This window comes from Nesoenas mayeri (genome assembly GCF_963082525.1).
Source record: "Nesoenas mayeri genome assembly, chromosome: 15".
Lineage (NCBI taxonomy): Eukaryota > Metazoa > Chordata > Aves > Columbiformes > Columbidae > Nesoenas > Nesoenas mayeri.
Genome location: NC_137559.1, coordinates 137,319 through 149,556, shown reverse-complemented (window position 1 = coordinate 149,556; position 12,238 = coordinate 137,319). Strand labels below are relative to the sequence as shown.

The window sequence follows — 12,238 nt, the reverse complement described above, 5'->3', positions numbered from 1 at the left end:
ACAGCACAGTTTGTTGCTTATTGCCTCAGATTTTAGCCCTGCGAGGTGAGAGTCATGCTCTGTGCCCTCTGTCCCAGCTGAGCGTCCCTGCAGGGAGCAGGTGCCCCGTGCTGCACAGCGTCAGCTCTTCCAACAGCTACAGCCTAGAGACGCGCTCGCATTTCACCCGGTGTACCTGAACACAGTCAGACAGGTTGTTACAGGGCGTTTTATTTTGTCTCCATAGTAAGCATCACAGGAAGAACATCCACACAGTTACTTTCAACCACTTCATATTACTTCTTACCATTTTTTTAATAAGAAATGCTGCTGAGCCTTAAAGAAAAAAAAATTAAAATACACACTAGAAACAAAGGAATCCACTTTTTAAAAAATCAGTACAACTGATAAATTTTTGGCAGAGTTAGATTAGTGCTCCTGGTAGCCAGAGCTGGAGATGATGATGCCAGAGCACAAACTTTTTTTTTATTTTCTCCTCATTAAGTAGTTAATAGTTTAGTTTAGAATCACTGAAAGTAGTCCTGTTGATCAACAACAGAAAAAAATACCGGTAGATTAAAGAATATTGCACATGTGTATCTAAGCAGCATTTAACCACAACACTCCCTGCCCCAGGATACCACCACAATCTGTAAGAAAAATGGAGCAGTCGCTCAGAACCGTGGGCAGTTGGCCTGCGCTCCTGCCTGCGCGCTCCTGCCCGCGCTCCTGCCTGCGCGCTCCTGCCCCCGCGCTCCTGCCCGCGCGCACCTGCTCGCGCTCTCCTGCCCGCGCTCTCCTGCCTGTGCTCCTGCCCGCGCTCCTGCCCCCGCGCTCTCCTGCCCGCGCGCTCCTGCTCACGCGCTCCTGCCCGCGCTCCTGCCCGCATGCTCCTGCCCGCGCGCTCCTGCCCGCGCGCTCCTGCCTGCACTCCTGCCCGCGCTCCTCCTGCAGAGCCGCTCGCCTGCCGCGGAGCTGCAGCCGCCTCTCGCAGCGCAGCACTGCGCTCCTGGCACCTTTCCTGTCACCTCCTGGCTTTGCCAGGATCGGTCGCAGCGCTGAGACGCTGAAGTGACTTTGAAGCAGACCAGGATTTTTTTTTTTTAATATTTCTTTCACGGTCGGACCGGGCTCTGCTCTGCGTTGTAGGCCAAGCTGTCCTCGTGCACTCACTGTGTCAGGTATTCAGCTGAAGCCGTGCCGCTCACGTGACGGCGTACACAGGCGCAGGTGGACCTTGTGCTGTTTCATTCTGTAAAACCTCAACCTTCAGCATAAATGTTACTCAAGGTTGCTGCAGAGGCAAGGGCACAAGTACCCTTGTTTCTTTTATACAATATGAAAAAAGTATTGAAATCCACTTCAGTATGAAAGCAGAATGAGTCCTGAATACTTGAAACCTGCAATTAAAAAACCAAAAAAACACAACAAAACAAACTCCCAAAACAACAACAAAACAAACAAACAAACAAACAAAACAAACAAACAAACAAACCAAAACAACCCACCCACAACTCCTCTTGTAGTTATGGTTGTACCAAATTGGTGTTACATTCTTCTCGTGTTTGACAAGAAATACAAGATCCAGGTTCCTGAGACAAACTGTTGAGAGCTTTGAGCACAACATCTGGCATGTGGTCTGTTACCATTTTGGGACTTATTAAAATGCTGCTGAAGACTGTCTCATTTGACCATCTTGCCGTGTATTTAATATCTGAAGAGCACAACCTATAAAACAAACAAAACGCACCACAGGTACAACTGCTCAGACTGTCAGAACTGGTGCTCAGTGCCACGCCTGGAACAGGCAAGCTGGAGCCTGGTGCTCTCCCTCCGGAATCGCGGGCACGGCGCAGCGCCGGGCTGGGCGCCCCGCGGGGGGCAGAACGGGGCACACGCGGCTGCGCCTTCACCGCGAGAGCAGCAGCCGACTCGTCCCGCTCGCAGAACGCGGCGCGCGGCCCGAGCGAAGGGGAGCCGGGGAAGTGCTGCATATTCACGTGGTTAGTGACAAATTCAGGGAGTAAGTCACAGTAGGAGACTAGACACTAGATTTAATGCTGCCCATATGATGTATTTTGGATTTTATTTTACAGAAGGTACATGGTGAGGGTTCTTGTGTGTTAGTCCAGTTAAGACAAAAACATGATTAACTACTGCTGTGCTGTGGAGTAAATGAAGGAAAAGAAACAGACTCAGTAAAGTAGAGGAGCAGCCATCAAGAAAACCTGCCAGGTCACAGGTGCTATCGAACTTGTAAAACCAGTATTAAAACTGTTAAACAGTAAAGATGTGAAGCTTAAATAAAATACTAATCTACTGAAAAGCCAGGGGAAAAGTGTGTTTCTTCTCGAGCCCTTTTCTTCCCTTTTCTATAAGTTGCATTTTTTTTATTCTGCAAGATGGTCTTGTGCAAATTACAGATGCTTATTTCAGCTTCAGAATGAAATGAGGACATCAGGTATTGTCTAGCCTGTGAGCTGTTTTGTCTAAAAACCCAACATCAACAAAATGCAAACAAAAAAACCCCCAAAACACAAACAAACAAACCCTAAACACAACACTGCCCCCAAAGTCCCCAATCCTCACCTTTCCAGCAGTTTCAGCTTTTCTGCTGTCTTTGTCTCACCTTCCTGCATCCACAAGAAAGCAGCACAGGCCAGGAAGCCACAGGCTGCATGGCCACACAGGCAATATTTTGCCTCCTCCTCATCCTCCATATCCATGTGACTACCCAGTAACTGGCGATTTGTTATCACTTCACCACTGCCAGGACATGAGGCTGCACGACCTGCAGCCTCAGGCAGGAGCTGCCACGTGCCAAAGCTGAACTTAACGGTCTTACTGTTTAAACTCATCAGCTGAGCACGTGCTACGTATGGGCAGAATAAGGCACAGAGGCACAAAGAGAAACAGTTCCCAGGGCTGCAAGTGAAACAGAAGGAGCAAGGAGGCACAAAATAAAAACTGAAAAGCTGGCTAATGCCTAAAAACCAAAGACGGGTATTGGAGACGTGGAGCTGGAAACGCGGACTTTGAAAGTGAGAAGTAGCTTTAAGTAGATTTTAGGAAAACTAGACATTTTTCTACTTACCTCTTAGAGCTGGATTCTTCTACAATATGGATAATCTTCCCAGGAAGATACAAATGAGGATACTGAGGCGGTGAATTTAAATGTGATTCATCCTCGAGGGCGCTGTATGAAGGTGACCGACGAACCATTAAACTCTCCTCAGCTAGAAGTGGCTGCGTGAGGGCATCTTGGTTTCTACCATCCAGCTCGGTTGGGAAGTCATCTGGATCCCCTCCAAATACTTCATACCAACACCCACGCAGCAATATCTGGTACTAAATTCAGAAAAAACAGTCGAATTGAGGTTTGGAATCTCTTCAGGTAACTTATTTCAGTTGCGTGCTTGCATGCACATCATCTGAAACTACAATTAAAAGATTAAAAATTACTCTATGCACATGATCCCAAAACTTTTTGTTTGATAAAATCTTGCTGAATTTTCCCCACAGCAATATCTATTTCACCACTATCTAACCCAAGCTACTAGTAGCACTACGGAAAACTCCCATCTTCACCAGATTTTCCTTTATCAGCAAAGCTAGCAAACAGATAATTTCAGGTCTTGGATGTTGTGCACAGATATCGTCCAGGTCTTGACAAATCTTAATTTCCAACAAGAAAGAGACTAACACAAATACTGCTGGATTAAAACTAAACACTTTTGTTCCAAAACACAATTGTAACTCTCAACATTAAAATCAAAAATCCACACACCACTTGTCACTTCATGGAAGCTGGGGCTTAACGCAGCTAACGATGCCACTGACTTTTAACCAGGAACTGCGTTTGGTTACCTTGGGTCTGTTGCAGTTTGCCACAATTCTCACTATTCTCCTCTTTAAATCCTCCATGTTGGGCATGCTTAACCTGTTTAAACACACAGAGAACAAAGTAAAGCAAAGCCTCCTATTCTCTGCAATCTAATGCATTCCTGAAAGAACACCTTAAAAACATGTCCATCTCACCTTGCAACAAGGTCCTTCCCAACAATGACTGAAACAATGAAGTGCTTAGTGTAATCCGCAAGAGATTTGCTTTAAAAAGAAATGATACACTTTAGATACACTAAAGAGATATGGACATTTTTATGATGATTGTTATCATTCAATAAAAACACAATCTGTGGCAGCAGCAGCAGCGTTTGCAATCAGTTCTTCAGTGGGCTTTCAGACCTGCTTGTCACAGGGTCACTTCAATGCTGACTGTAACAGCACATGTAGACGTCAAACAGGCCAAGCTAGACTAGGCAGGTGAACATTTTTTTTCCAAAACATTTATTTTAAATTCTAATTATACTACCTGACAGAATTCACTATAAATATTTCATTCTGTAATATTCCCCCAAGAACTCAACTGTAACTAAAATGGAGCAAATCTAATTCTAGTAGAGGATGTATAAACAAACTCTTAACACAGTCAAGCTCAGAGTTATCATCTAACCTTTTTGTCCACTAACTTGAAGACTTCCACATCTTAGACACAGAACCAAATAACACAAGTTTCTTACCTTAGAAGCCCTCCTGGAGGAGAAAAAGCATAACATCTTAATGTTGGGAAAGAGTTCCTGAGCATGACTGCCAAGATGGAAGCTGTTCCACCACCCAAACTGTGACCAACTATCACAAGTTTATATTCCTGTGGACAGAAAGAGAAGCCTGAAACACAGACGGACGCAGAAAAAAAGCTTTGTGTAATTCTTTTGGCAAACAAAATTATTTGGAAGGCAACTTACTGGAGCAGTCGTGAAAGCCTGGTTTAAAATTCCATCATTTATTAGCTTTCTATAGATGTAATTTGCAGCTTGAGTTATTCCCTATAAGACAGCATTGAAAGTTAGAAGAGAAGGATGTTACCTAATGTGAAGTGTGATTCATATATACTTCAAATACAACACCATCACAGAATGACCCTCATTTTGCAAAGCTGGTCTTCTCTTTTAACATGCTCCTGACAGAAGTCTAGTTATAAACAAGCAATCTTGTACATAATGGTTAAAACGTATTTGGAATTTTTAAGAAGGATATAAAGTCTGACAAGAGGATCACAAATTCTGCCTTGCAGTTCCAGAAGGCAATATTTGATGTGACAACCAAGTCACTGAAATAACTTATGCAATCCGTCTCACAAGGAGAATACTGTTCCTGTTTAACTAAAGGCTGCAAGGTGCTTATCGTTTTCTTACTGCTGAGGATTTATGAACAGCCACAGACCACACACACCTTATGCACAAAGCCGTTCTCTAAAACATCCTCCAGTGTCAAGTCTTCACAGTCCGCTGACAGATCAGTGAGGATGTCCTGTGAACAAGACAGCTTCTGTCAGACCTCTCTGCAGGGCTTCAGGGCTCATGCTCTGCGCTCAACATTGTCACAGGGACATCATCAAGCTGACTTCCAAGTTTGTCAGCAACAAACCACAACCCACCATAAACCACCACCCCAGCAAAAATACACGGTGGTCACAATTCTGATTTTAGCAACTCTTTTCAAGTTGCAAACACAGACATTAGGAATGCACCTCTACTCAGAGCGAATAGGAATGACCGCTGCCCATCCTCCACACTCTCTTGCACTGGCACAGGGAGTATTAAACACCCAGGCACTGGAGGATTTACAGCTCAAGCCTGGCAGACTGACCTGTGGGTTTTCACATGTGCCAGTGTAACACAATTACCTCTAAAAACTAGTTCACTCATTTCTATAAAGCTAATTAGATATATCAGATGGAAGATACCTCAAAAGACAAAGTTCCTCTCACTGCAACCACAATAGCTTCTTTTCTGTGATCCAAAGCAACAAAAAATGGAATCTCATAGATCTGGAGGGGAGAAATGTAATCAGTAAAGACACCAACCTTTTCTAAGAGTAAGCATATGTTCTCACCTTCTGAAAGCTCTCTTATTGAACTCTATTGCATTATGGAAAGGAACTGAATTATTTTCTTATCAAGTTACTCTAAGTGCCTTTATTGCAATACTGAGACAGATTTATGACAATGGTTTTGTGGCTGTTCCTTTAGATTAGAAAACAAATCAGAACTGAATGTTTCAGGGCCTGATTTAGCTTTGCATTTTGCATGTTATAAATGCCGAAGGCAAAGTAGAAACTTCACCCCTCACTTTCACTGAATTAATCACTAAGTTTTTTTGCTGAATGCCTGTCCAGATTGTTTACCTTGTTATGAAAACTGATATGAATGAAGTCTCTGTACTGCAGTCCTGTTATTTTTAGGATGGATCCAAAGTGAAAGTTATGACGATCACTGCCAGTTATATCAGAATCTGTTGGTCTATTTCCGCAACTAACAAACACAGAAGAGAAAAACTTTCATGTTCAAATTTTTTAGGTTTCCTTTCAAGGAATCAAACTCAGTTACATTTGCAGAAGATTTCTGCCAGGAATCAAATGTTCTTTTTTTTTTTTTTTAATAACTTGTTTTCAGTAATACCAGTAGTCTGGTACAAGGTGTTCCCTCTGCCCACAAACCTGGTTTTGCTTGAGCAGCATGCCGTACATTTTCAGGTCAAGGACTGGCAAATACACGGTTGCTACAGGACTATCAGCAGAGCAAACAATGCAATAAGAAAAGAATTCTTAAGACTACAGGCCACTGACAGAGAATACAAACAAACAAAAAGGAAAATCAAAACAAATTCTGTACAGCAGGCTTATCTCATGTTTTCTGCATTGTCTTATGTGATATTTTCCCCTGCCCAAGTCACTTCTATTTCAGTACGTTAAAGAATTTCATGTTACTAATTAAGAAAACCATGGTTACAGTCACAAATGTCAGTGGTCACTGCAGTATCCAGTAATCCTACACAGCATTATGCATACTTCAATACTGACTGTAAACCTTTTTTTTTTTTGAGTAAAGGGAGTAAAATGGAGGATGCAGGGACAGGTAACTTTAAGACAGGGAAAACTGCTGATACACTTTTATTTCTATATATACATATATGCCCAAAAGGCATATATGTATATATAGAAAAGCCTCATTTTAAAACACGTTTAGTTTAATTCCCATTCTTCCTTTGTCATTTTGTTAAACCATTTTTTTTTTAGCTCAATCAAAAACTTTTCTTAAACAAAAGCTGATTTGTTTCCGAGTGTGGAAAGATGTTAGAATTTTGGTTCTACTTTGATGTTTGCAATTGTGAAAGATAACTCTACCAGTCAAGCTTATGTACACCCAAGAGTGATCAAATTTAATGCAACAAAAATAGTGCTATTGAGTTATTTTATTTCTGGTAATGCTAGTTAAAAGCAAGTGATGTGTTTTTAAGTTCTTGATCGAACCTACCAGTCACCACTGAGCTTACAGAGTGCAGTAAAGGGGCTAGTGTATATGTAGTAGGGCCAGCCATAAGCAGCTGCAGCAAACAGCATGTAGTGAGCAGCATTCTCCAGCTCAACATCCAAATCATCTGTCTGAAAGGACACATGGAAAGGAAACAAAGGAGAGAGAGAAAGAAAGGTGTGTTAGGCAGCCCCAGAATAAAACCTGAGCACAGACTAGTGAAAATCAAGGCATGCTTAAATATGCACTATCCAAAAGGAAAACATCAAGGTCTAAGAGGAACTAAAACTAGTTGCTCATACTCCAGGAAAAAGACTGTTTATTTACATAGCTACACAGCTCAAGAATCTTGAAAAGCTCTCATTAAATTAGTTTATTTCAATACTTATACACTGAGAAGCTCAATACTGAAAACAACATTCACTCAATATGTTACTTAAGGTTATGTCAACGGAATGGCTAAGAAGTCTGTAGCAGATCTCTCTGGCAAGGACTTTTAGGGCATGACACCATCATATTGGCTTGATTCAAAAGGAATTTGATAGAAATTGCTTGAAGTAGAATTATATACTTCCATGAAATAGAGAACAAAAGAATTTACCAAGGCATTTTACCACAGAAGACTAGCAAAAATCAATTAGCAAACTGTAACCTGGTTTTGCTTGTTATCTTGTCTGGATATTTGCAGTAGACATAACTTAAACAGACCACAATACTAGAAGACTAGCATTTCAGCTTTATGCAAATAGTACTAAATATTAATTTTCTCTCTGTTCCCTTTCTATCGCAGCTCTTCAACAATGATCAAATGTCCTAAATGGTTCCTTTTTGTACTTAATCCCCTGTTCTTATATGTCCTACTTGCAAAAGTAGAGAAATGTCTTGACCGCAAAATCATCAAAATATTTCCACTGTATGTATTAAGAATTTAAATAGTTGTAAATTTTTATAGTAGTGTTTAGTTCTTGTTAAAAAACAAACAAACAAACCAACCAACCAAAACTAAAACACCATTGTGTGAAGAACTGCATTTCAATTTGATCTGGCACCCTCTCCTAAAGTAACTGCACCAGAGACTGCAACAACACTATCTTACCACAAGAGATGATGGAGAATGACACAGGACTTCTTCAGGCTCTTTTGGACAATTTTCCATTTTATCTTGCTCTTGATGGAGCAGAATCAAACCAGCTGCTATGTCACTTGGCACCAGATCAGTGTCCTATACAAAGAAATGAAAGAGTGCTTAAAACCATGCTGCATCTCAGCATAGCAAGACTATCTTGCTAGGAAATGCACAAGAAATTCTATTTTTCAGTCCTAAAAATACATTTCACTCAGAGACAATGCACACTTGAAACAGAGGTCACAACAGCATCGAACCTCCCACCCCTCTGCACATATTGAATGTTTTCTTCAGTAAGACCAATGACAATTCTAAACACATAAACTTCATAATTTAACAGAATACCTGATGGAAGACTAGCTTGACCATATAGCGAACAATGGTCCAGACATTATTGATCACTGTTTGACACCACTATGTGATAAGCTCTATGTGCAAAGTCCTCTATACTGAGAGCAACTCAGAAGGACTTTACATGGGAGAAGGCTGAAGGGTTTTTATTCAACTACCTGGGGCAGTCATCCCTCCATCCTTCACCCTATAAACCACTGAGGAGGCTGTAGCTACACATCAGCACGCCCAAGTGCCGCTTAATAAACAAGAACTACTCATCTTGATATCATGGACAGATTTCGAAGTCAACATGGAACTCCAACTGCCCGAGCAGTAGGTGACATGAATTTGAGCTCGATCAACAGTATGTAGACTCTTTTCCAAAAAGCAACCTCCTGCATGTGCACACTCTAGTCTCGTACGTGCTCCAAAGTGGCTCAGAATGAGAGAGTTGCCTTAACATACTGTGCATCTCATTATTTTAACAGCCAGAAAGTTGTCTGATTCCTCGCTGTGGGTATGGCTCCTTACTCATCGTGAGCAGAAAAAACCCCTGGATCTTCACATACTGAGGAAAAAAACCTCACCCTTGTTCTCCTGACCACTCGCCTACGGAGAATACTGTTTTCTCACAGCCCTCCCTCCACGCTTGTGAAAGGAGAGAAACCTTTGTTAAAAGGAGGAGAAAAGTCAGTGTTGTGTACTTTATATGGGATCGCTCTTAAGCTTGAAATTGGTATATTCAAAACCTGACTTCAAGGCATAGGGTAGCAGGAACCTCTGGCTGAACAAAGGTACATGTGTGTTGCAATGTCTGCAAATTCAGAGTTAGTCAGAACAGAACAAAGAAAAGCTTTCCATCTTACTGAAAAGTAGGTGCGGAAAAGCTCTGCGATACTTGTAAAAGCCACTCGGTGGTCATCGTCTTGCACAATACAACAACACAGTAACCTGATTCTTTTTTCCCAGACTCTGGTGGCGGTGTTCTTCATGTTATACAGCAATTGCCCTGACTGACTGCTTTCCAGATTCCGATTTAGGCTATCGCTGAGGTAAAACGTCTTCTTCCCCCCAAGCGGATCAAAGACGATTACAACTCCGATGACGGTAAAGATGATGATAACCCAGCTGCAAAACAGAAGCAAGTGGCATAAAAAAAAAAGGTGAAACCAGATACTTGTCAAGTATGCAAGAAAATACAACTCTAGATTTTGACAGACAGAAAACAAAGTCAGTTATGAAATGCTGTATAAACGCTATCTGTTATCGCCTTAAGGGTGCATGTTTTGCTATCGGGTTTTCAATCCACTAGGCACGAGAACAAGGCTGTCAGTTCATTTCACACACGGCACCAAACTCAAAATCACAGCCCTGTGCTTTGCAAACAGAAACCCAGATGTGTGAAGGCTCCATTTTTCACTGCCAGTTAAGTGACTGAGTTACTACCTTCTTCACATTTATCCATTTTTCTACATTCCCATCTATCCCTCTTACCCTTTCTGATCTTCACCTCCTGTCTTTCACTCTAGCACGTGTGCTCTCTCAAGACAAGTTACTCAGGCTTGTTTAGGAAAGGATACCAACTCATTCTAGCTGTCTAGATTCAAAAATTCTCTTCCTTTCAAAATGAAAGTACTTGACAGAGAAACTACAATAATTTACAAGGAATATCAAAGTCTCCAACTGTTGGAAAAGCCTTCAATAAACACATCCAACAAACATGTAAGTGGTATTTTTCCATTTCATGTACACGATCAAGCTTAGATTTGGGGGGAAGTACCTTTACCTTGCAATAACTGTCCCAATTATAACATTTATCACAGTCTTCTCACAGTGCACACTGCTGTCTGACACCCATACAGCTCCTACAACTGCCCAGAAGAATTCAGGCAAACAGAGAACTAGGCGAATGTAAAGTAGCTTGGGAAGTGATTTTCTTGGGCCTGGATTAGAAATTGTTCCTGAAATTACAGAGAGAATTTAATACAATAATTGTTTATTAATGCATCTTACGTACATAAAATGCTACCCAGATGTGTGAACTCTGTGAGCTTTACAGAAAGTAAGAAACTTAATTGAACCTATAAATTGTTTTCATACTAATGGAAAGCTATCACTGAAGCTGAGAAAAGAAAAACTACAATGAGTTCATAGCCATGATTCTTAGAATCTATTCTACTAATGCTAACTCCAGGTTAAAAAAATATATTACGATTCTACCAGATAAATATAAATATAATAATTATTATTTACCTTGCATACTGATGTATACAAGAGCAGATAACACACATATTATAGAAGCCAGGAGAATGAGGAGGACGAGCAAGTAGCTGTGCAGTAATCCTCCCCCAGGACAGTTAAACTGCCCCTTATGAACGGCGTAAACAGCAAGAATGCCAACCCACCTACAGGAAAGTATGATAACAAAAGTTATAGTTGGAAGGGAAAGGTGCATCCTGCAAAGTGATGAACTGATAAGTAACTTCCATCTTAATTAAAGCACTGCACAAAGATTAATAGAAGGAGAGTTGTTATAAAAGGCATTTGTCAGAATGAAATGACTACGGGGCACTGGGCAGTAACTACAACAAAGCCATTGGCAGACGGAGCAATAGACTCTCCTCTTTACGGTGCTACTCATCTCCACAGACCCCGAAGAATCTGCGCTGATCTAAACACAGGAATCACCATAACAACTCTTGAATAACGAAACCACGTTAGTTAGCACCAGGCAGCGATTAAACACACGGAAGCGATGGTGGCTCCGTCCCGCGCGCACACAACACCGCAGAGATGCTGTTGCGCGATGCCATTACACAAGGGGCTGTCACCAACCGGGTCGGGACAGCCCGGCACTCCGCGGACCCCGGCCGGCACTCCGCGGACGCCCCTCCCAGGCGCGGCGCCGAGCACCGCCCCGCCCCGCCCGCGCAAGGTTAACGGCCGCGCGCGCCGCCTCACCACACGAGCCTGACGAAGAGCTCAAAGGCCCCCGGGAGGACGAAGTCGTCGCTGCCGATAGCCCAGCGCCTGCCGAACGCCACCAGCCCCGGCATCCTGCGGGCCGCGCCGCCGTTCCGTCACGGGCGCCCGAGCACCTGCGCCGGCCCCGCCCTCACGGGCCGCCCCCGCCCCACGGCCCCCGGGCCCGCCCGCTCCCGCCGGCCACACCGCCCAGCAGGGGCAGGCGGTACGTCACGGGGAAGCGACGTCATGACGCACCACGCGGCGCCCCAACCTGCCCTGCGGACGTACGCCCCGCCCCTCGGATCGGGTTAAACCGCGCACGCGCGCTGGCAGTTCCCGCCGCTCCGCGCGCCGGCGGGGCAAGGCGCGGCTTCTCTCCCGGGCGCGTGCGCAGCGGCCGCTGGAAACGCGCCCCGCCCCGAGCGCGTGCGCAGAGCCTCGGGAGGGGCGGGGCCACCGGG

General features: G+C 43.4%; 1 protein-coding gene across 4 annotated transcripts; it reads right to left on the bottom strand.

Moving 5' to 3' along the window:
* Positions 1 to 2: 2 nt before the first annotated feature.
* On the bottom strand, positions 3 to 12,034 carry DAGLB (diacylglycerol lipase beta). 4 transcript variants are annotated; one of them, XR_013922862.1, is made up of 16 exons: positions 11,772 to 12,034; positions 11,064 to 11,215; positions 10,597 to 10,771; positions 9,677 to 9,938; positions 8,448 to 8,573; positions 7,355 to 7,482; positions 6,226 to 6,352; positions 5,786 to 5,869; positions 5,272 to 5,349; positions 4,785 to 4,865; positions 4,560 to 4,687; positions 4,018 to 4,086; positions 3,847 to 3,919; positions 3,074 to 3,327; positions 1,153 to 1,707; positions 3 to 175 (listed from the first exon to the last, which is right to left on the bottom strand). XR_013922862.1 is itself a non-coding variant. In XM_080353784.1 (16 exons), the coding sequence occupies exons 1-15, from the start codon at positions 11,864 to 11,866 to the stop codon at positions 1,506 to 1,508; spliced, it is 2,034 nt and encodes a 677-aa protein (XP_080209910.1). In that variant the 5' UTR covers positions 11,867 to 12,034; the 3' UTR covers positions 201 to 1,379; positions 1,488 to 1,505. The 4 variants fall into 4 exon arrangements, 3 of the variants coding, with proteins under 3 accessions (XP_080209910.1, XP_080209909.1, XP_080209911.1); XM_080353784.1 differs by lacking the exon at positions 3 to 175 and having other exon boundaries at positions 201 to 1,379; positions 1,488 to 1,707; XM_080353783.1 differs by lacking the exon at positions 3 to 175 and having other exon boundaries at positions 201 to 1,707.
* Between the last annotated feature and the right edge of the window lie 204 nt (positions 12,035 to 12,238).

Bases quoted from the DNA above. Each gene is read 5' to 3' on its own strand.
- DAGLB (XM_080353783.1), bottom strand. From the start codon at position 11,866: ATGCCGGGGCTGGTGGCGTTCGGCAGGCGCTGGGCTATCGGCAGCGAC. The intron at 8,574-9,676 runs GTAAGATGGAAA...TTCTTTGTATAG, and splicing joins TTTTCCGCACCTACTTTTCA to GACACTGATCTGGTGCCAAG. The intron at 7,483-8,447 runs GTAAGATAGTGT...GTGTCCTTTCAG, and splicing joins ATTCTCCATCATCTCTTGTG to ACAGATGATTTGGATGTTGA.